Genomic DNA, 24,271 nt, shown 5'->3' on the forward strand with positions numbered 1-24,271 from the left:
CAATTCTTTTATTGTCACCAACCGAGTGTCATCAAATTTCCATTACACATAATACATGCAACAAAGCAATAGAAATTACTAGCAACATGCATACAATTACCCGTTCATTGTTGGAGACAACAGTGTACAAATATCTTTCATAGTCATAGTCATTGCACCTTTTCTCATCTTTCCTTCAACACTGCAACTTCAAGTTTAAGCTTCAGAAGTAAGTTTCAATCAACTATTCTTCAAATAACAAATCGAACACAAAACATCACTTCAGAAACTAGTTGAAAACCTTTAGCGCACAATTTTTCGAACAAATAGAACTTATGCTTAAAGACCCAGCTGAAATTCTTAATGATATGCTCTATTGTTGCTGAATCAATCCCTCCAAACAATTTCACTTATTTGTCAATATTTTGAGGCTGAAATCATGTGGCTGTCACCATCTCAAGAAATGTTCAAGAGTCAGTAAAAGTACCTAATATATCACTACCTCTATAATTTGTCACTTCAATTCGATCTTCAAACTCAACCCAGGTGCCCAATTGACCCAATCCAATTAAATCAAACCCCACACTCCTCTCTGACGCCGAGAATGGCAATGAAGCCCAAAAGATCAACTTTGAAGCCTCTTTCCAATTCACCTTTCTATCCTTCAAAGCAATTCGTGCATCCCTGAACACTGGAAGACACTTGTCTGTGGCAAATTTACTACAACTTGCTTTTGAAGCCTCAAGACAGACCGCCATTTCTCGCTCTTCGCATTTTTCTCTATCTGCAAAGTCTGTTTTGCCTCTGCTGAAGAGAGATTTCCACCATGGGGGCTTGCACTTGCTCGACGCACTGATGGCACAGCCAATTCGTGCTCCGGCCTCACATTGCTCTGTGAGTTTGGATTCGCAGGCTTTATATGCAGAGGTCCAAGATTGGGCATCTCTGAAAGCGAGGACAAATGGACCAGCTGACGGGTCGTCGGCTGAACCAGCTGGGAGGGGTCCTCGTAGGAGAGGCACCGGACAGTCAAAGGTGATGATGGTGGACGAAGGTGAATAGTCATCAATGTTAGGTGGTGGATTGACCATTCTTGGGATTTGATGGAACAGAACTCAATCCGGATAATGCAAATGACAAGTTTAAATTCTTCTCATTTTTAGTGTGCAATTTTATCCTGTTTGATAAATAAATTATAACAAATAAAACATTAGAAGTAATATTAAGAGCAACACATAGATAGAGGCAATGCAATGAAAAACAAAACAAAAACAAGGTGGTGGTTTTCAACATCATTGTTAGTATCTTATGATTCACAATTAGATACGAGTTTCCTACCAAAATGATTCGATTCGTGCTGTTGAATCTTAATGAGTGAATCTTACAATTGCGATTCACTATGAATGGTAAAGATTCATTTTTGTTTAAGTAATACATGAAATGACGTCATTTTTGTAAAATAAAAAATTGATCTATTAATTATATTGATATAATAGTTTTACATGTACACATATACAATTTAGTTCTATTTATATTTATTTCAAAATAAATATTATAGTGTGTATTTTAATCTACACATATACATACATAAAATTATAGATTATATTTTAGCAAAAATGATTTATGATTCAATTTGCAATTTGACAACAATGGTTGTAAGTTTTGATCCTACCAATTCTTGGTTTCACAACTGTATATAGTATTGTTGAGTTGTTGTGTTCAATTGAAGTGACTCCTCCATCTTCTGTCTCAACTTTCTCAGTATATCTCAGTTCAGGTTGGTTGTCAAAATTTAAAAATAAAAGAAGTAGAGACAAATGGCCCAGCCTATCAATTTGTTTCAAAGCATACCATATATATATATTAGCAAAAATCACAGGCATAAATTTTAAATAACTTACCTAACAACATGAGAATTCAATTCTATTAAATTCAATTCAATTCAAACAGGGCAGAGCAGTGTATAATCAAATTTGCATAAAGTTTAAATATAATCAGAAAATTGAATTTCTTAAATAAGTATATAGCATATATATATATATATATATATATAATAGAGTGATGTAAAGGGGTAATTTGCTTACACATAAGGGGGTGGGTGTTTCTGAAGAAGGTGAGGTGATAAATTAATAATAGGCTACGGCAACCGCAACGCCGGCTAAGCGTTTAGGGTCGGTCATGATTTGTGCTCTCTTGTCTTGAGGCCGCCCGCACGGTCACAGACAGCCTGGTAAATCTCTCCTAGTTAGGTCCCCTCCCCCTCCCACATATCACTTTCTCTTTCCTTATCATATATATGGTGTGTTTGGATGATGGTTGTTGATGAATTAAAATGAAAAAGTGTGGGGACCTGGACAAAATTGCCCAGATTTTTCTCGGTGGGTGATTGTGTGGTGAAGTTAGGATTGCAAATGAGTCGAGTTGAGCTGAAGGTTAATATGTTTGGGTTTGTTTATGGGTAATTCTATTTACACATCACTACTTATCTTAGTATACACCATTTAATCAGTTTACACCCTACACAAATTAAAACATTTAATTTTATCTCAATACACATCATTAATTTTCAGATAATACTAAACTACCCTCATCTTCTCCAACAAATAAATATTGTATACAATTAGAGACTAATGTTAACAATTACAGGCTTGAAATGTGAATTTTCTTCTTCAATAAAAATACCCAGAGCATAATTCGATTCAACCAAACCGTTTACTCATATGATTCTCAACAAGAATACTCAGATCCAAAGCAAACCAGTGAAGATTAAGCAAAGAAACAGACCTTGACACTGTCATAACCAGCGAGGTGAAGCAAAGCGTACTAAAGCATACAACCACGTCCAGCAGAGAGAACAAAGCGATCGCGATTGAACCAGTACGGGTTCTTCGGATTATACTTCATCAACTCATCGTGTAGTATATGACCCATCGGAGCACAACCCATGGGAAGACCCGGGTGACCCGAATTGGCCTTCTCGACAGCGTCGATTGCGAGGAAACGGAAAGTGTTGATCGATTTCTCGACGAGGGCAGTGTCGGTTTTGGGGAGAGTTTCGACGGCGGTGGAGGTGCGGACGGGGCGGAGGGAGTTGAGGCGCTGCCGTGAGGTGGTTGGGGAGCGGATGGGGTGGGAGGAGGGAGTGGAAGGGGTGGATTTGAGGCCGGAGCGAGGGAGAGAGAAAGGGACGGTGGGTTCTTAATTTGATTGAAGGATAGAAATGTAATAAAAAAATTTACAGAAAACATGGGTATTGAGTTAATCAAGAGTGCTGTGTTTAAATTTTTTGAATTAAGTTTTTTAAAAATTAATTTTTTTTGTTTTTGTAATTTTTTGTTTTTAGTGAATATTTTTAAAATTTTAAATATTTTTTTTACTTTTTTAGATGCACTTTATTTAGATGTGTCTAAAAAGTAAACAATTTATAAAAAAATATTTTAAAAAATTAATAAATACATAAAAATATAAAAAATATACTGAATTCTTGTATTTTTTTGTATTTTTGGTATTTAGTGAATTTTTAAAAGATTTTTTTTACAATTTTTTTACTTTTTAGATGTATTTATGTTAGGTGTGTCTAAAAAGTAAAAAAATTGCTTAAAATATTAAAACAATTCAGTAAAAACAAAAAAATACGAAAAATAAGAAAGTAGTATTTTTTGAAAAGTGGAAACAAGCAAGGTGATTAATACTTACCAAAATTATTTAGACCCCCTATTTCTTTGGACCCCAACTCTAAACCTTAAATTTTAATAATATTTTTTTAGACACTCCACTTATTACCAAATTTACCCATATTCATAATATTTTTCACAATAAAATTCACATCCATCTAATTTTTCATCCCTCTCATTCCCTGACTCACTCAATCTTCAAAGTTTGGAGCTTTGGTCTAGTATAGAATTCTTGGACCCCAACCCTTTATCACTCTCGTCACCGTCTCGGCCGTCAACGGAGCATTCTGACGACTCTCATCTTCTCTGAACGCTCTCCGTATTGCCGAATCAGTAACCTCTCTCATCCTCTCATCATCATCTTCTTCGTTGCTTATTGTATCTTCGTCATTGCTGAGATCGATCGAAGATACTCCAATTTCTACAGGATTTGTATAACCGTTTGCAAGATGAGGAAAAACAGAATCATCGTCTAAATCGCCATCAGAATCATCGTTTGAATCGCCATCGGAATTCTGAATGTAGCCCAAAACAATTTGTTCACCACTGTGTAGCCGAAAAAATGTATTTTGTTCAGAACTATTTTGTCGAACAATAATGATCCTGTCAGTACTGTATGTCCGAACAAAATTTGTTCATCACTGTGTAACTTGAATCCATTCCAATTCACAACTTAAAATAACATGAATTAAATCCATTCAAAATACATAACTTAAATTCATTCCAATTCACTCTTTTCCATTTTAAGTTAGTTTAACAAAAAAAATTACATAACTGACTATCTGCATTAATGTTCAGAACCTATGTATTGAACGAAATGATTATATTTAGTACTGTATAACCGGACATAATTATAACAGTCAGCAAACCAGTACCGAACAGCTCGAACGAAACAAGAACGACCGAAAACAACCGAAAACGATCGAGAATGTTAATGCAAGACAGATAAACTTATAAGAAGATGAAGTATACGTTATACTTGAAGCAAAACTTTCAAGTTCAATAGTGTTGATGATGGTAATGAAGATGACACATTCAAGATTTAAGATGATTATGAAAAATAATAGATTTAGGGTTTATGTTAGTTGGTTATGAAAAGTAATAGGTTTAGGATTTACAAACATAGAATAGGTATAGTTGGAATTTGAGTTTGAGGTGGAGGTGGGGGTGGGGGTGGGTGTCCAATATTATAGAGTATTAGTTCTTATTGATAGGTGGGTGTTCCATTTAATAATGTCTTTTCATGTAATTTTACTTTAGGGTATAATTGTAATAAAAAAAATTATAAAATGGGGGGTTCAAAGAATTTTGACAGGTGCTAATAGCAGCACTCTTAATCAAATATGTGGAAATAGAATTTTCCTCTGTTTATTAGGATAAATTACAAATATATGTCTTAAGATTTACTTAAAATATGAATTATCTTCTGTAGTTTGAAAAATTACAAATAATTTCTTATCAGAATTTTTTATTTAATAAAATAAATTGAAAATGTGAAATTTCTAACTGTTCACCTATACAATAATAAAATTATATGAATTATTAATTGAAATAAAATTTTAATATTATTAAAAATTGCTAATTAACTTGATGATTTATTAATAAAAAGACATATTTGTTATGAAATTAGAAACCTTAAAAGGCATAATGTAATTTCTAGAATCACAGGGATAATTTGTAATTTAATTAAATATCAGAGGGTGTGTTTGTAATTTATCATGTTTATTAAGATTTTAACGAATTCGAACTCAATAAAAATTTAATAAATCGAAATCGAGCTCGAGCCGAGTTGGCTTAGGCTTGAGTCGAACTTGAGCTTGTTCACGAGTCTTAACGAGTCAAAAAATTTATAAATTTATACTTGCGTATGAGACTAAAGTTACAATTAAAATTTTGATTATATAATTATATATACAATATATATAAACATTCTATAAAAAAAAAAATCAATATTTTACAAAAATAATAATATTTACTACTACTATTATATAAATGTACTATCTATAGCTAACTATCATTTACATTTATATTTTTTAAATATATAAACAACATATTTATCTTATTTTTTATACATATTTTTATATTGTTTAATATTTAATATATAAATAATAGATATTAAACAAGCCGATCTTACGAGCCAAACTTTGGAATGTTTGTATTTGTTTATTAAAAATTTAACAATCTCGAACGCAAAAAAAATTTAACAAACCGAGTTCAAACGAGCTTTTACCAAGCAGAGCTCGAACCTGTTAACGAACAGCTCTATTTATTTGTATCACAAGTGGAGTGTAGTGTAGTGTGAGATTCATATATAGAAGAAATCTCAACCAGAAAGTGATAATTTTGGATAATTTTTAGGTAGTTAAGTATGAATTCGTAGTGTTACTGTAAAAAAAAAAAAAAAAAAAGGGGGGGTTGGCTTCTCTGGGAGTGCACCTAAATTTAAGAGAACGGACTCATCCTATCCTATTTTGATAATTTGAAATGGTCATTTTATGTGGTCCTTATTGTATATTATTTATACAAAGATTAAGTTGATTTGAAAATCCAAATATTTTTATTATATTTTTTGAAAAAAACGAGTAATGTTTCCATTTCATCGTGCTTAACTTAAAAAAATAAATGGTTTATTTTTTGAAAATATACTTGCTCTACCAACTATTTTCTTTAAATTTTAAGAGAGGTCATTGTAATTTATTCTTTGTAACTTAAATAAAAAAATAAATAAAATAAAAGACTTAAATTTTATTTATTAAAAAAATTACTAAAAACGAAAATAAATTTTATTACAAAAACCTATCAAAGATGGTTTGAACTACATTGACTAAAATTTAAAATGTGAGTAAGGAGAAACATTTAAAACCCTACCACCAATGCTTTAGACCATGAGTTTCAGAGATGATTCTTGACCCAATTGCAGCAACACTACAGTCTACAAGTGACATCCTTCAAAACCAAATTTGATACAAGGTGCAACTTGGACTTTCACATATTTAAATATAAATAATAATAATTTAAAAATAAAATAAAATAACAAGCACCATACAAAACCATCATGCAGACCAAACTGAACCTTCTCTTCATTATACCAATCATGCACCATAATTTATACCAATGAGAATAGTACAGATAACCTAACATATAAATAACACTTTGTTACAACAAATTTGAGTTTAAACATTACAACAAATTACTAGTATATTCTTCTCTTCTCCCTGTAAATCTATCTTACAATCTACAAAGAATCTGTTCTCAATTCACTGTCAACGCAAAACTCCTAGAGACTGACGTTTTCCAATGTAAGTTTCCAAACTCCTTGACTAATCTTCATTTTCATCGCACCCCTCAGCTCTTCCCCACCTCCAAATGAAAAATAGCAGTAGGCGGAGAACAAAAATCCAAGTAAGAATGTGGAGTCAGAGTCAGAGACTAACCTAGGATCTTTCATCCCCCACCCAGTTGTTCTTTTCCTTTGGCCCGGTAGGACCTTCCTCCCCATACAGCTCTACTGGGAACTTGTCAAAAATATTCGCTACTGAATATCGAAGTACCAGTGGCAAAACATTGATGAACTTATCAAGCTCAGTTCTTGAATCATACACAACTGTTGGACCCCACTTTCTCATAAACTGCAACCAACATGGCTCTTTAACACTAGTAGTTCCTTCTCCTCCTAGATACTCTGCTGCAATAATTTCATAATGGACACTAGAATCCACATAATAATTGCTCTGAGTAGCGTCATTTCTCACTCCAATTCCAAGCGTTGCGGACCCCTGGATGTAGCTCCCAGGATGAGCAAAGCTGGCATGGCCACTTTTCGATGAGTAAACAATAGCTTTATTTCCATCTATGAACTCTAAATCTGAAGCATCCACCCACTCACCCCCACTGTGCTGTGAAAAGTATATGCTCCAAAGCTCACCAGTGAAGTTGCTTACTCTGAGTGTGAAATGTTCCCAATCACACGCATGTTTTCCAATCTTGGTAAGAGCAACATTCATAATTCCAACTTTGAGAGTGGCTGGGCCATTAAAGGGACAAAATACCCACATCACAATATCAGTGAAAGTTCCACCTAAAGCTGGCTTCACATGGACATAAAGGACTGCACTTTCTAAATCTCCTCGCTTGACAATCTTTCTTCTATCATCATTTGGCAAATCTATCCAATAAGCCCCATCATTCGTCCCACCACCTGGCAAATTCAAGCCTGCAGCATCAATTGCCTCACCAACTGACTCGCCCTTTTTGTACAACAATGCACCGTTGTTGAAAAACCATGAAACAGAAGATGGCAAATAAACCTCATCAGGATGGAAGAAAACCGTGGGACCATAGTGCCTAATGAGTGCATGAATCTGATCAAAATTTGGCATTGCGTTTAGAGTGGGATTTAAGTTCTTCAAGCATGCAATATTTAGCTCCTCTCCAGAACTCCAATAGCTACTGCAGAAAAATGTCCCTACAGAAACACCTGTCCCCATCATTCCCCGATCAGAGGGTCTTGTGCTCCAGACTCGAAATGGTAATTTTGAAAATTTGGAATTAGCATTGAGTATCAGGTGGTAGGTTTCACATTTATCTGTTAGATCAGCTCGAACACATCTAACATCCCCCAATTTGGGCTTGTCTGATTTGTAAGTGACCACAAATCCCATGGATTTATATCCTTCAGGTGGCTGAGGTAACCAGAAGTAACCACGTCCATCAAGATTTTCCTCACTCCCATCATCTGAAATCCAGACTAATGTATAATCAAGGGGCTTGAGAAGAGCTGGCGGCCGATCTTGGTGCCAAATGCTAGAATTTTGGGGTTCACACAAATCCACTTCCCGTGCCACAAGTACAAACCCTCGTAAAGGCTGGTCATTAGATTGGCAGTAGTCACCAAGACTGCAAAATCCATCAGGTATTCCTACAGGTTTATAAAATGTAATACCTCTTCTCTTGTCCTCCGAAAAATTGTGTTCCCAAATAAACTCAAACTTGGTGATTTTGACAACTTCTATTTGTCCTAACCTTATTCTTTCAGTGGCAAATCCTTGACCTAAGAGTTACCAGAAAAACTCACTCAGTGAGAACCATCATCATATATCAGATAGATAAGTGAATGGTAGTAGATTCAGAACCAAGTAAGCTGTAAGTCGAATGTTTAAACTTCCTATCTACCTACACCAGGAAAATAAAAAAATTAAACTTTCCACAAGACCGGTTCCCTAAAAAAGTCCCAATCCTCCCTCCTTGTCCCTAAAAACAATGAAAAACTACTACACATATTTGTTTAGTCATGATGCAAAAATGGCAACAGATGCAGAAAAAATGACAATGATACAGAAAAAAAACAAAGAGACAAATCACGAATTATAGACCCAGTGATCCTCGAGGAATTAAAGATGCTAATATGTTACTATGGAAAAGGATGGACGACCAAGGGCAAGAAACACTAAAACCAGATGATTCTATAACGGAAGTAAATTCACTTTGGTATCTTATACCCATTTTTTCCATGATTAGATCCTTTAGAATTGTACAAAGAAGAAGTACTGAACTGAAAATTTAAAACAATCATATCAACAAGTTTTAGTCCATAGAGCCATTCGTCATATCTCACGCAAATTAACCCACTTTAGAGTTAATGATTGGTCATCATCATCAACATGTCCACATGAGATTATTCTGGTAGTAGTAGAGCAATCTCAGTCACCCAGAAAAATCTTGTTCCAATGTGAAACCGTGGGGTTTTGTATCATATTTCTCAAAGTCCTCATGCACAGTATTCAACATAATTTTTTTAAACTCGTAGGCCATGTCTGTTTGGCTCCATAGAATGGAGGGGATTAAGAGTACAGTGAAATTGAGTGTAAAGATTATTAGTGTAGTGGTATTAGATTAGACATGTAGGATAAAGCACCGGATTAGTAATACTCTATACATAGTGTGAATATATAAAATTAATATATTTTAATTTTTAGTATCTTTTTTGTTCTAAAAAATAAATTTTGCATAAAAATTATTTAAAAATTCACTAATCCCCTCACTCAATTTCTAATCTTAACCCCACTTTGTGATTGATAGTCCTACCAATAGGGAGATTGATTACTAGTCAAGGGACAAGACCCCAACCAAAAACTCTATAGCCAGGTAAGTCCCACGAACTATTAATCCGAAACATGGCCATATTGTTTTGTGAAGCCACAAAATCTCAAAATCAAGTAGTGCTTTCAAAATATGAGTTTCCATACAAAATTAAAGTCATGAAACACAACTTCAAGAAACAAATTTTAAAACTACAACAACTCAAACTACGATTCAAGCATAAGGATAGACAATGGTAGTGCTCAAAAAAATGCCCAATTGGTGGACATTCTTTTTCTAATTTTTAATTTGAAAGGCAAAACAAAAAATGCTAGCCTCAAAAAACTAAAATAGTCGATCAAATTAGAGAATAAAAACTAAAAAAAAAAAGAAAAGAAAAGAAAAAGGTCGGTCTATCTGAGAAAACTAGAGAATGGAAAGGGCATAAAATCTCAAAATTGATCAAAACCATCAAAATGCCGATAAATAAAAAACAAAAAATCTACAACAAATTGATCAAAACCCACAAATAAATTGGAGGAATTACGCCATAAAAATTTTTAAAAAAAAAAAAAAAAAAAACGAGAATGGCATTATTATTACCTGGAGGCCAATGGGGAATGGGAGCAGGAAGAGAGAAAGAATCGGGGAGGGTCGGGCAAAAATCGGAGAGCCTGCTCCAATGAAAACACTTGCACCCAAACATCGTACTCGTAATCATAGGATCTCTACGTACCTACTACTACTATATATCTATATATGAATGAATGAATGAAATATATCCAGACGAGGAGGAACAAAAATTGCCTGAAATTATGAAGAAGAAAAAAATGTTACCCAACCCGACACGACTCTATTGCATTCTATTCTATTCGGACAACTATTCACCATGTTTGGTTTCGTCTGTTTTCTCAAAACTGAATTTTTTATTATTAGTATTTTTTTTAAAATTTTTTAGATAGAGGGAAATTTGGCCAAAGAACAATGGTACAGCTCTAATGATATGGTGGAGAATAAAATAAAAAATAAAAAAGGCATTGGCTTTCCTCCAGTCTAATTGGGATCGGAGGGTGTTGTTAGGTCTATGAGAGCTCATCACGAGTCTCATTTCGATAATTTGAACCGCTCAAGTATTATAAGATTATAAAACATTACATTAATCGGATATCGATAACTATATGATTAAATTAATTTTGTATTTAAAAAATTAGACAGTGAAAAAATAAACGGTTGACAGAAAACTAATCCGATGAGAGGATTAGTGAAAAAATAAACGGTTGACAGAAAACTAAACATCCTCCCAGATGTCTACCCAAAAACAACTTAAATAACTTTTTTATTCATGTCTGGACGTTCTCTAGGACATCCGCCTAGACGTTCTCGTTAAATCAAATCAAATTTTTTATTAAATTTTTATTCAAATTTAATAAAAAAATTTATTCAAATTTAATAAAAAAATTTATTCAACGTTGATGGTCTAAACCCCTCACATGGAGGCCCATACTTGATAGAGGACGTAGAAACATATTTTTATTTATTTTTGGATAATTTTCCCCGTGAGAGATTTGAGTGAGAACATATACCACCACCTTCACCAATTGCCCTCTCCTCACATTTTCCTTTCTTTCTTCCCACCAACCACCATCGCACCCCTTGTCACCTATCTTCTAATTCCTCTCATCCCCTCTCTCCCACCGCAACCCTTCCACCATGAAACCCCTCCCTTACAACGGGTTTGATGTTGATTCAGTAATATTCATGGTGAAGGTTTGTAGCATTGATAAAAGGTTAATTTTCTCTCTACTTTTCTGTAAGTTTTTTCGTAAAAAATTAAGAATTCAACTAAAATAACTGGTTCTCAAAACACATTTTTCTTGGTCATTATTATTAGAATTTTACTTTTATGAACTTAATAAAGAAAATCATTACCACGTAAGTAAACATAATATATGTGCATTTTTTTTTTTTTTGAGTATTCTTATAATATATATATTTTTTAGTCACACCGATCGCAGGTGTACAAACAGCTAATTATATATAATTGGGATGTCTCTCATTTTTTACCACAATTTTTCTTTCTTTGACTCCCCTATATTAATCCTACACAATAGGATTCATGTTTTCTTGGGTCGGCAGTTGATGTTCTTACGTCCGCTCCCCAACAGATTGATTGCACATTTTCACCCAAATGTAGTGCAAGAATATGTGATTTTGAGAAAATTCTCTCCATGTCTTTTACAAATCAAAATTGCTAGGTGCACACTATTAAAACATAAAAAATGTAGTGTGACAGATTTATTTTAAATGTGTCCACACCGCACGCCACAAAATACAATTTTTGGATTTTAATATCCAGCATAACAAAACACAGCCCCCCATTAAAGCTGCTAGAAAAAATTATGGAAGAAGAGAGAATGCTCAACACAAGTTCTTTAGGATCCTTCCTTTCTTCCTTCTCACCACAACACAGCTCTCAAACCCACACCATCATCAAACACCCACTTACCACCCATTCATCAGAATCACAACAAAAGACTCATAGGTCACTAAATTACACCACATTATCATGCAACTCCTCTACCATCTCTCTCTCGAGTTCTGCTGAATTCACCAATTAATGGCTGGCTTTCCCAGATTGGTATCAGTCTGAAGGAAACATACAAGGATTAGCCAATGCCTCGTGCAACCACGACACTGATTAATTCAGTATTTCAAGCATGCCCAAGAGGATTTCATGTAGACCAAATAGCTCCATGTTCCCATCTTACTTGTTTCACAGTGCAAGTTGTGGCTATAATGAAGACAGTGGGGGGGGAGAGAGAGAGAGAGAGAGAGAGAGAGTGTGTGTGTGTGTGTGTGTGTGTGTGCTAACATTGATTTTGGGGGTGTTCGAGGTCCTGGTATTGTTTTTTGAGGAGATGAAGATGTAGCTTGTAGGTAGAAAATTGGACATTACAAGTTTATTTGTAAACCAGGTTTCTTGTTTTTGTATGGCCTACTAACTAACACGGCTCAACACCAAAAACCCAAAAATTAAAATTAAAAGATTAAAAAAATACTCCTAGTAGTATCTAACAATGTTTCGTTTTTAATTCATCACCACATAAACTCTCATTCCATATTTTACCTTCATATCTTAGGTGGTCATTTCAAGTTTCTATCCGTACATCATTTATATGTTTTTCGCAATTGCAACAGCTTTTGACTAGCAGAAACTGTTTCCTGGACCACTTCTAATAAAAACGACTGAAACAAAAAACACGAGATAGCAAACCTTGAGATGCAAAAAAGACAACCAACAAAAAAAAAAAAAGGAAGACGAAGAAGAAGAAGAAGAAAAAGAAGAATCCAAGTCCAAATACACCATTACGGCCATTAAAACAGCTTTTATAAATTATGACTTCCACGCAACATTTTACTCAAAAATTGGATAAGTGTTTCCTCTTGAATTGCGCAATAAAAAAAACAATCAAGAGGAAAAGAAGCATATACCAGAACCCACAAGGAATAAAGAAATAAATAAACATGTCTCATGAGCATCTATGCAAAATCACACACAAACAAATAATACAAATTTCTATAAAACCATGGGAGAAATCGTGGCATATGAAGCCAATAAACAGTAACTTATCTGCCTCAGCCCAAAAATCTAGTTGGCATGTGGTTATGACCACTTGTTGAACTTGGTTTCCTTTGACCCTTTCATCAAGAACCACGGAAACCATTGCCCCCAACGTGATTGCCTCCTCTGCCAAAACTCTGAGAACCCAAACGCCCTCTGGGAGCCTCAGATTGGTAACTTCCTCTTCCCCTTCCTGATCAATACAATTTAAAAGGAGCAGAAGGGTGTCAACAAAACCCAACATTTGGAGTAAAAAATGCACAAACAAGAATATTTTTCACCCTGCTTTGTTCAATAAATATTGATAATTGAAGCAATCAGTAAATCCATGGAAGCATACATTCCGTCTGAAGATAGTGTTAAGCTAAGAACAGTAGTTGTCAACAGATCAATTCAACTACAGTGAATTACTTTAAATGGGGGGAGTGATGGTTTTGTCCTCCTACAAACCGAGGCATAAGAATCAAGATGAAAATCACAAGCAACACACAACTTCAAGTCAAATCAATAAAATTAGTAAAATTACGAAAGGATGAAAAGCCAACAGGGAAAAGAAAGAAGAAAAACTGAAATAGAAAAAGCAAATGTAATGCATACTGTCTTAGATGAAGTACCAAGCATGAACTTGCATTGGTGAAATTGTTTGTTCAACACATACTTCCATAAACCAATTTTGTATTGGGAAGCGATAAAGCCACGCCAACAATCATTCCTTCCACACTGTCACATACTATATTTTTGGAAAAGCCAAATTACCCTCTTAGGCCATGTTTGTTTGGCGGATTAGGTTGGATGGGATTGTTAGTGAGGGGATGATTAGTGAAGAGATTGTTAATGTAGAGATTGTTAGTAAGGGGATTAAGTAAAAGTGTATTTATTTTGATGATAGTATGGGACATGATTAGTGATGAAATTGTTAAATTATTTTTATATAAAATAAATAAAAAATTTATTTCAATATTAAAAAAAATCTAAAACAAATATTAAAACAAACAGATGTACTTTGGTAAATAATAATAAAAAAATTGGCTTAATCCGCTCATTATTTTCCTAATCCCCCCTCTACCCCGCCAAGCTAATCCCTCTACTGAAGGGGATTACTAACCCCTTTGGACTATCGATCCGGCCTCCCATTTCAGCACCAAACACGCTGTGGGAAGGGCCCACAGCCATGGTAATCCAATCTGACCACTGAAGCCGATAAACAAACATGACCTTAAAGTCAAGAGACCCACTACCGTAGTCTCTCATCCTTTCCTACCCTCTTCCCATGCCTTTTTTCTTCATTGTCCCCAGCTGCCAAAATCACAAGTCCACAACGGAGAAATCACCAGAAGCATCATCCACGTCTCTCTCAACAACAGATAACAACTCAACAAATGTTCATTGGAAATTATCTCATCAAAACCCCTATATCCAGCCCCACCAAAACCATCTGGCCCATGTTTAAGCATTATTCCAAGATTGAGCAAATCAGTTGAATCTGCCCATAGGGAGGGGGACTAAGGAGAAGATTCTCCTGTTGCTGCTGGTTCTCCGTTTTGATGATTTACCTACGATGATTTTGGGGTGTTAACGTAAAAGTTGCCTCATGGCATGGTGATTTGGGAGGGGAGGGGGGGGGGGGGGGAGCTCTATTGTAGAGCGGGACTTTCATTGTTCAGAGGGAGAGTGGCTTCTTTTTTTTTTTTTTTTTTTTTTTTTTTTAGGGTGATTTGATGTTTTGGTTTCTGAATCTGCCCATGTCTTTGATTTTGAAAACTATGATAACATGAACCTGTGGTCACCCATCACAAACCCCTCCCTTTTAGTCTCTCTCCCTTGTATCTCTTTGATTTGTAAGAGAGAGCAAAAGGAGAGCACCTTAGTTCATGGGAGAGAACTAGTTGTCTTTTCGTTGACAGGTCCACATGAAGAGAAGTGAAGAGGAGGAGGAACAGTAAAGAGAACTCATGGGTCATACAAAGGGCAAGTTTGTCCATCTAAAATCAGAAATTGAAAGTAGAGTGAAACCAACCATTTCTTTTGTGGCATTAGCACCACCCTTTTGTATTATGTCATTACATACTGAGAGAAACAGTTTACACTAGACAAACAATCTTTCAGCATCTACAATGTGGCAGTTCCCAAGCACTGATAATAGAAACCAATTCCAGAGGAAACTGGCCCCTGAAAAGTAATCAGTGGCACTTTGATGGCATTGAGAGTCCTTACGTAAACTTAAAAGTGCTTTGGCGAATCTTATGTATAGCTGGGAATCGAATGAGGGATACCCCTCTCTGGATCGATTCTTAGATATCACAGATCTTTTTGACACACATGATCGTGTTTAGGGCCACTTCGTATGGTGGCCTTTTTTCGTACATTGCTGGCTTTTTAATGCCCTTTGCTTATAAATAAAAAAAAGGCCAATGCAGATTTATATTTATTGATCTCTATAAGAATTAGTACATGTTGCCTTTATTCCTTTTTTTGTAATCTTGAAATGAAATATTAAAAATAACATATAACAGTTTTGCATTTTTTGAAAATTGTGCCTATGTCATATTCATGTAATATTTCCAAGACAGTTCAACACACTTTTAAGCACTTCCAATTTTATTTACTTTAAAAAACACTAAATAATAGTTAAGAAATCCACTCTTTGATAACTCTAAATCATTTTTTAAAGTTTATGATTAAAGTATTTTCACTTATGGCAATTAAAGACAGCTCTTGCTACTTCTGCAGTGTGCAAGCATGTGTGCTGTGGGAAGCACAGAACAAACAGCAGATACATAACAACTCCAAGTTTTCTCAATTGGAGAAATGTTACTTGGATCTCCTACAAAAGTCGTTAAAATCTTAAGTAAAGTACCAAACAACCAAAAATAATATTGTAAATAGACCATGTTTGGCATTTTTCATCAACAAATGATTACCAGACGGGTACCAAAAAAAACAAAGCCCATTAATGGGTGTCTGGGAGGGGTTAGACACGTACCAACCAAAATAATCATTTTTTTTATTAATGAAAACCAAGGGATATGAGGCAGCAGAAATAAATATTTCAAGCAATTTGTACAGCAGCAAGTGTTTCCTTTAATGCATCAAATTACATGTAAGGAGCAAAAAATGAATACTTCAAAACATAGCAATTTAGACCAATTCAGCATTATAATTAATATGAAAAAATTTATAATTACTAGGAAAAGCAGTTTGAGAGACATACTACCTCCTCGAGAAGCACCACTGATGTTTGCTCTCCTCTCCTCTATATAAACTTGCCTTCCAGCCAACTGTATTGGAGATGCCTACAAAAAGAAAACCAAGAACACAAATGAAAGATTGCATGAAAAATCCACACCCAAGTGAAAAAGATGAAATTGACTCTTCAAGCACCTTTGGTTTCACACAAGACAAGACCCAGGATAAGGTGATCGAATAAACTCTAAATGCAATCATAATGTTAAGAAAAAAATATTAGAACCATTCACAAGTAGTTCCACAAGATACTCCTAAGTAGTGTTGTATGCCAACATTAAAAAATTAATGATGGATCTCTTCAAACATATTTCGTTTCTCATTTTCCCACAAGCATTTTCTGCTGAAACAAATGAGGATTTTTGAAAACATCAATTCTTTAAAAACACTTTTAAATAGTTTTATGAAACTTTAAACATTGTTTTCACATAAAAATAAAAAAGATAGAAACTGACGGGTGTTTCCAAACTTTTCATATATTTGTCTCTAAAAACACAATAAAAGAAAGAAAAAAAAAATTTTAAACCATACCAAACAACACTTCATTATCTGAAAAACATATACACAAACTAAACATATAGAAAAAATATTTGCTAGCCAATAAGAAAAATAGAATCATCAAATCATAATTCATAACATGAAACAAGGCAAAAATCTTGACTACAACTCAACTATGGGGTCAGCACAAGCTCACCTAGAATAAGTGCATCAAACCTAAAGACATCCACTTGAACATCAAACTTTTAAAGAACAGGACTGATTAATTGCAATCAAGACGGAAATTCAAACCTTGATTGCATTTTGAACAGCATGGAGATCTTCAAACTCGACAAAGGCATAGCACACACCAATGTCCTGCACATCAATTGCTATTTTAGATTGCTTTCTGATATGCATAAAAGCACGTGATTAAAAAAGGCATAGAGCAAAAACTGACCTTCCTGTTCCTGATGAACACACCATCAGGCAGGATTCTACCAAAGGTTTTAAACTCTAGCTCAATATCAGCCGCAGAAATGGTAGAGGGCAAATTCCTCACATAGACAGATTTCAATTCACCTGAAACAATGAATTAAATAATCAACCTGATGTTCCTCGTTGAAATTATTATGAATGAAAATCTAAAAAAGCAAAATAGTCATCTAAGGAGAAGGTAACAAGACATAAGTGAAGAAATTGAAGCCAATCACAAAACTGTCTCAAGTCACCAGCATATCCCAAGTCTCAACTTTTATGAAAATCAATACCAGAAGGTAGATGAGTAGCATTACATTTGATTTCCCTATAAACAAGTAAGCATGCATACAAACACAAATTTAATGTCTCACAAGTCATTCCAAATGATTGGCTGGCCCTTCCACAAATCACAATGGCATCAGCAAGAAAATAAATCATGCAACTCTTTCCTGCTTGATTTGAACATTTACAAAAGTTCTGTAGGTTCCTTCTCTTCTCCATTTTCCATTTGGGGGTGCCACGGTTAGTGAAGTCATTGAATTTGGCAGGGTTGGTCAAAGATATGTTACCGTTAAACTATGTCAGAATTTAAACAACAAAAATACAGTTTTTTTAAATTTATATATATAAATAAATAAAAATAAAATAAAAAGAAGAAGATAAAAAGGAAAATCACCTTCTTCTAGTGATGGATTTTCCTCTGATGCCTCCAAACTAGTTTCAGGAACATTCAACTGCTGAGAAGCAGGCTGTGGATGATGCCGCTCTGAAGCAGGTGGAGTGCTTTTAATAAGAGACGGCCGAGAAACAACTGATCGAACAGATTGCCCTTTAGAAGCTCGCAACTTCCAACAATAGAAAAATCACATGGAAAAAACAAGACATAAGTCCAGTATCAAGCAATAGAACCAACGTAAATAATAAAAAAAAAAATATTAAATCACTTGCAAAATCCAACAAAAATCCCATGCATCACACATGCATGCTTCTATAGAAGCTAGGTCTTCCATCAATACACAGGGACTCAGGCATGGTGTCCAGGTGCTGGTATGTACCTAGAAGTTAGAATTCAATAATTTATCCTCAAATTTTGGATAGAGGGCATGGTTGTGTTACTTTTCAATTCTTTTCCTCCAACATCGAGGGGAAAAGATACATTACCGTACCATGGGGTCTAAGAGAAACCACATTCCCAAATATCCAGGTAACAAAAAAAAAAAAAAAAAAAAAAAAATTAAGAAAGTATCCGATAGAATACTTCACATTCTAACAGTATGCATATTTAAAATCAAGCCTTGGCTTTTGAATCTTGTTGACACTTCAAATAATATGAGATGTCTGTGGCATAGATCTTTCCTTAGTTGCAGGAATCACCTACTGGGAATGATGTTTTTGATCTAGAACAGTGATTTAAAGCAAGAATTTTGTTAGCCACTTTCCCATCGAGACAAAATCGTAGTTCCAACTGGGATGACATCAATCAAACATATGAACTCTAAATAAATAAAATGCTACCAAGATAAAAGAAAATCTGTAGAGAATAAATATTTATCTTAGGTTTTGACTTTCCTCTTAGGAATTAAATTACAACATTTTTTGACAAATCTTAATTTGGGGTTCAAGCACTGAGCAGAGAAGATATATGAGAATTTACTATACCTATGTTTAATGATTCAAGTGTTAGTGTAATGTAGACAACCCAGCACACACATACATTAATTTACAATTAGCAACAAAAATATATGTAATATCATCCCAAAGACCCCGGTAGGTGCAAAATTCTTTGTTCTATCATTCCAGATACAGACTTAGATTTCTTTGCTCAAATGAACAAAAATATCAGCTGGCCAAAATAGATATTGACAAACATGTAGTAATCAATGACTACAAAAAGCAAGCATAAGTGCATGTGTGTGTGGCACTATTGAACCATAAGGCTGTGTTTTGGAAGAGTACAAAAGTAATTGTTGTTATCTTACAATATAATTAGTTGGTGAAATGGTTGAACCTTATTTAATTTGGACTGTGGTGAGTTTAATCCAGATTTTAGATGTTCGACAATGAGCAAGGTGCAGACTGAATATATGGAAAATAGAAAAGGTGCATACTATAGAAGCATAAGTAAATTTTGGGGGCTCTCCAACTGGTTCCTCAACAGAATGCAGTGTATCTGGAATAGCTTCCACCACATTTTGAAGCAAAGTAGATGGCCCTTCTGCAGGAGTTTCCTCCAACACAGTGTCAGCTTCAGGACCTTGCTGTTGCTGCTGTTCTTGGAGAGTGTACTCGTCTACTGGATTATGCCCTTCAATATGAATTGAGTTCACATATTCACTAGCCTCTTCATCTAAGTGATAGTCTGAAACTGTTAAACCCATCACATTAGCCAACAAAAAAAAACGAAATTTAAAAAAAAAAAATCTAAAAATAGAAAAACAATCACTCTATTTCAAAACTTTTGAGACTTACCTGTCAGCAATGAAAACAAAGAGATTATTTTTGCCAGATTCGATAACCCAAAATGGGAAAATACACATGTGCAACACAAGCAGACAAAACCCTTGAACTGGAAATTTTCACTACTATATGCAGAAATTATGGACTTACTGATACTTCTGCCTTTAGACAGGTTAAATTAACAAAGAACTAGACGATTTAAAATCAACCAAACAATTACATAGAAGCATAGTATCTTGTAAATGGATTATCAATACAAACTGCCCACAGCCGATTATTGAAGCCATATAGTACAGGATAAAACTAGTTGCGTAGGTCAAACACACAACAAAGTAGCCTCGTTGTTGCCCCTTCTGACAATTACTCAAGACCAGCTGTAAAAATTATATTTCGATCCCAACATCATATTTAAGAAGTACAAAACTTTTTACAATCCAGATCAACTGACAATACCTGGCAGCTCTGGATGAAGAGTTGAGGTAAGTGGTTGGGGATCAATTTCGTTTTCTGACATAATAGGTACAGTACGTTGGTGAACCTCGTCCTCATTAATAAAGTGAAATACATCATTCAGAACAAAATAACCCTTCTCCTGAGGCGCAAGCAAAAACGTCTGCACAAACTTCCTACTGCCACTAAAATCCTTGGCTCGAACAGAACCTGAAACCACCACAAGAACACCTCCCCTCCAAGATTCAAGAGAATTTATTGTCTTGATCTCAATTCCGGTAAAATTTAGGGACACCATAAGTGTATGGATTTGCTGCAGAAAAGACAAAAAGATAAATTTACATTTTATGGATCACATATATTGAGCCACACAATGCGACCAAAGAAAGTTGAATAGGGAAAGCCAACAAACAACACACGTGCACAAAGTTTCGCAAAAAAAATAAAGAATAGTGAATAAAATTTAAGAAATGAAAGGGTATTTCCTGATCACCTGCTGGAGAGGAACTTTTACACACATTTACGTAGACATATAAGCCGTATTGATTAATTGAAGATAAGTAGCATCAATAGATGTTAGTTGTCAATAATAGCCCAAATATAAAACTGATCTGCAATAACATAACCAATAAGCAACTAGTCACACCCTATGTTACCTGGAACGCAAATCATTCTGGTACAAGGAACAAGAATGGGAATGTGCTACACCACAAGTTCTGAATGAGATATCTAAATTGAATCGTATTGAATTGTAAATCAGAAAATTCACTTTATTTAGCATAATGTATAATTTGTTAAATTACAACACACACACACACAAAAAAAAAAAACTGGGATTGACTCTCATAACAAAATAAACCATGACTTTTTTATTTTGTCAATTTAAATTAAATTTTAAACTTTTGATTTAATTTTAATCTAAACCATTTGTCTATTTTCATTAGGAGCAATAATGGTCACTAGCTAAACTAACTTGCTAGAGCTATATTTTAGCAATGTTATTTTGATGGTCACTTTGCTATTTTTTTGGCATAACCAACATTTCCTCTATTTAGTTGCCTTTTTTAATTATCACTGTCTCAACCACCTTGTTTCCAACCACCTCTCTCTCCTGATGTACACCCTCTATTTTTCTTTCTTCTTTTCCTTTTTTCATTTCTCACCCTACACTTTCATAACTTCTACATATTATCACTGTACAAAATATTCATTTCAATCTCTCTCCTCTCTACACTTTCCTCTTAGGAAAATGCTATGTTTTAGAGTTTTGTCTTGGAAGATGTTGATTTCTGATAGTAAACATGTCCGATGGTAAACTTCATGCTACTTTTTAGCAATAGCAATAGCAACCCTTGTTGTACCTCATCATTGTTAAAGCATAAATTCAATTATCATATTGTTACGTTTCCAAAAATATACCAAAAGTAAGGACGCAAACTAGCCTTCATGTTAAAGCAAAGCATCAACAATACAAATAACATGAAGAATCTGTCTAAATCATAAAGAGCATCATTTTCCAATTTCAATAAATCAAATAACAGTAGCCTGAGAAATTCTATTATTCAAACTGACACAACAGAGAAAATAAATGCACATTTTGTACAATTTCATCTTAAAATGTTGCATGAAACCAAATCATATTACCAACATTGTCGATGCTGACTCGCTCGAATCCCCGTCAACCCGAATCATGGTGCTTTTATCAGTATAAAATTGATGAGCGAAATCGGGTTGCTGTTGAAGAATCTGGTAGTACTGTCCAACGAAGTACGAACCAACCTGAAACAACGACACAGATTAAAACATCAACATTAAACCTTCACCAATGAACGTTAATTTCGTGCTCTGTGATTGAATCACCTGAACAGCACTGACAGCAGATGCGTACCCACTCGCCATTTGCGCTCTCTGGAAGAGCACGCAACAACAAAAAAAAATTAATTTGATCTTCAAAACCCTAGTCCTCTGAAAACACGATTCAATCCCAGATCAAAAACACTAGTAACGATTTTAAATCCCCAAATCTCAAGCTTTAGGGTTTACAAACAGATGAATGTTTTTATATTCGTGTATCAGCGCAGGTCTTCAACAGTATCTTTTACTTTTCTACGGAGAGAACGAGTGTGTGTTATAGAGAGAGAAAAATAATAACATTCACCTTGTTCTCACTTTTTAAAAAATATTTTTTTTAAAATTATATATTTTTATTTTTATTGAATGTTTTTAATATTTTAAATAATTTTTTTATTTTTAGACACACTTAATATAAATACACTTAAAAATTATAAAAAAAAATTAAAAAATTCATTAAATATCAAAAATACAAAAAAAAAATATAAGAATTCAGTATATTTTTTTATATTTTTATGTATTTATTAATTTTTTAAAATATTTTTTCATAAATTTTTTACTTTTTAGATAAATTTAAGTAAGATGCATTTAAAAAAGTAAAACAAATGTTTAAAATTTAAAAAATATTCACTAAAAACAAAAAAACACAAAAATCAAAAAAATAGTTTTCAAAAAATTTAATCCAAAAAACTCAAACCAAACGCACTGATTGTGTTGCACAGAGAGAGAGAGAGCGAATAAGATTCGATTTTAGATAGAGAAATTGAGAAATCCACAAAAAAGAAACGTAAGAAACAAAGTGGGTGTTTGGCGAGTGGATTTTTTTTTTTGTAGGTTTTTTTAGTTATAAGATATTATTGGAGAATTTTTTTTTTTGCGTTTTGAAAGATAGTTGGGTTTCTTTTGTGATTGGATGTGATATTTGTGAGAGAAAAAGTGAAATGATTATGGGATTTGATGTGATAATTTGTTTGGATTTTTTTTTTTTGTAACTAATTTGTCTTTTAGTGGAAAAAAAAAAAAACCCAAAAAATTTGTTCCCAAACAACACCTTTGAGCGCTTAGGGGTCAACCACAGGGCCACAACACAGGATGTAATAATGACTCGGCTCATCTAGGCCCGGGTCGGCCCAAACGGGTCTCGCACCCTTTTTGTTTTAGCAGGTCGAGTGGTCATGGTCCAAAATGGGTCCCAATTCCAAACTCAAGCCCACTTATAATAGGGTTGAGCTGACTAGGCCCACTCATAATAGGGTCGAGCTGACGAGCCGAGGCTAGTCAAACTTTTTTTTTGAAAAATGAATAATAAATACATTATCTATATAGATTATTTATCGGGAATAAAAAATAAAAGAAAAATTATATTAGAGTATTTTAATAAAGATTAATGAGATGTTTTATTTGATTATACTTCATGATGGTATTTAAATTTAATTATGTGTGATTTATGTTTTTTAATTATAAACTTATAACTAAAAAAATATATAATTATATAATTTTTTTCTTTCGAAATGAATAATTTTATATATATGTGTGGGGGCCGAATGTTTGGGATCATAAAGAGGCCGAATGGATGAACTTGGATAGTTGGAATATAAATATAGTATTCGGCTTCGTCCCGCAATTTCAAATCCTACCCTATTTGGTCAAAAGGCCGGTTGGGTAAGGGGCTGAGTGAAAAGCAGTTTGCTTTAAGAGAAGCCGAATGGAGAACTAAAGGTAGGCCCAGCCTTGAGGCCCAAGAAAGAAAATATATAAATAGAAGAACATCAGCCAGAAAGAGGTATATGAGAACTATTACACTTTACTTAAAATACAAGTAATTGAGAGAGTAGAGAGCGTCCCCTAGGATCAGAAGAGTATTTCCAAACCACTTCTCCACAATATGAAAATGAATTTTTTTATATTACAATATTAAATTAATTATATAACATTTATTGAATGAATAATTTTTATTTCA

General features: G+C 34.1%; 3 protein-coding genes across 4 annotated transcripts; all 3 read right to left on the reverse strand.

Moving 5' to 3' along the window:
- Positions 1 to 446: 446 nt before the first annotated feature.
- On the reverse strand, positions 447 to 1,070 carry LOC114317549 (uncharacterized). The gene has a single exon (XM_082897093.1). The coding sequence runs from the start codon at positions 1,068 to 1,070 to the stop codon at positions 447 to 449; it is 624 nt and encodes a 207-aa protein (XP_082753219.1).
- Positions 1,071 to 6,709: 5,639 nt separating this feature from the next.
- Positions 6,710 to 11,005, reverse strand: LOC114317569 (hypothetical protein At1g04090). Its single transcript, XM_028264329.2, has 2 exons — positions 10,335 to 11,005; positions 6,710 to 8,703 (listed from the first exon to the last, which is right to left on the reverse strand). Exons 1-2 carry the CDS (start codon positions 10,450 to 10,452, stop codon positions 7,088 to 7,090), a joined length of 1,734 nt encoding a protein of 577 aa, XP_028120130.2. The 5' UTR covers positions 10,453 to 11,005; the 3' UTR covers positions 6,710 to 7,087.
- A 2,097-nt stretch (positions 11,006 to 13,102) lies between these two features.
- LOC114317580 (nuclear transport factor 2) lies at positions 13,103 to 22,625 on the reverse strand. 2 transcript variants are annotated; one of them, XR_003648664.2, is made up of 9 exons: positions 22,321 to 22,615; positions 22,105 to 22,239; positions 20,464 to 20,773; positions 19,662 to 19,918; positions 18,230 to 18,398; positions 17,534 to 17,655; positions 17,291 to 17,451; positions 16,568 to 16,646; positions 13,103 to 13,546 (listed from the first exon to the last, which is right to left on the reverse strand). XR_003648664.2 is itself a non-coding variant. In XM_028264336.2 (9 exons), exons 1-9 carry the CDS (start codon positions 22,357 to 22,359, stop codon positions 13,437 to 13,439), a joined length of 1,287 nt encoding a protein of 428 aa, XP_028120137.2. In that variant the 5' UTR covers positions 22,360 to 22,625; the 3' UTR covers positions 13,103 to 13,436. The 2 variants fall into 2 exon arrangements, 1 of the variants encoding a protein (XP_028120137.2); XM_028264336.2 differs by having other exon boundaries at positions 17,386 to 17,451; positions 22,321 to 22,625.
- Between the last annotated feature and the right edge of the window lie 1,646 nt (positions 22,626 to 24,271).

This window comes from Camellia sinensis, chromosome 12 (assembly GCF_055761805.1).
Source record: "Camellia sinensis isolate YWXY chromosome 12, ASM5576180v1, whole genome shotgun sequence".
Classification (NCBI taxonomy): Eukaryota; Viridiplantae; Streptophyta; class Magnoliopsida; order Ericales; family Theaceae; genus Camellia; species Camellia sinensis.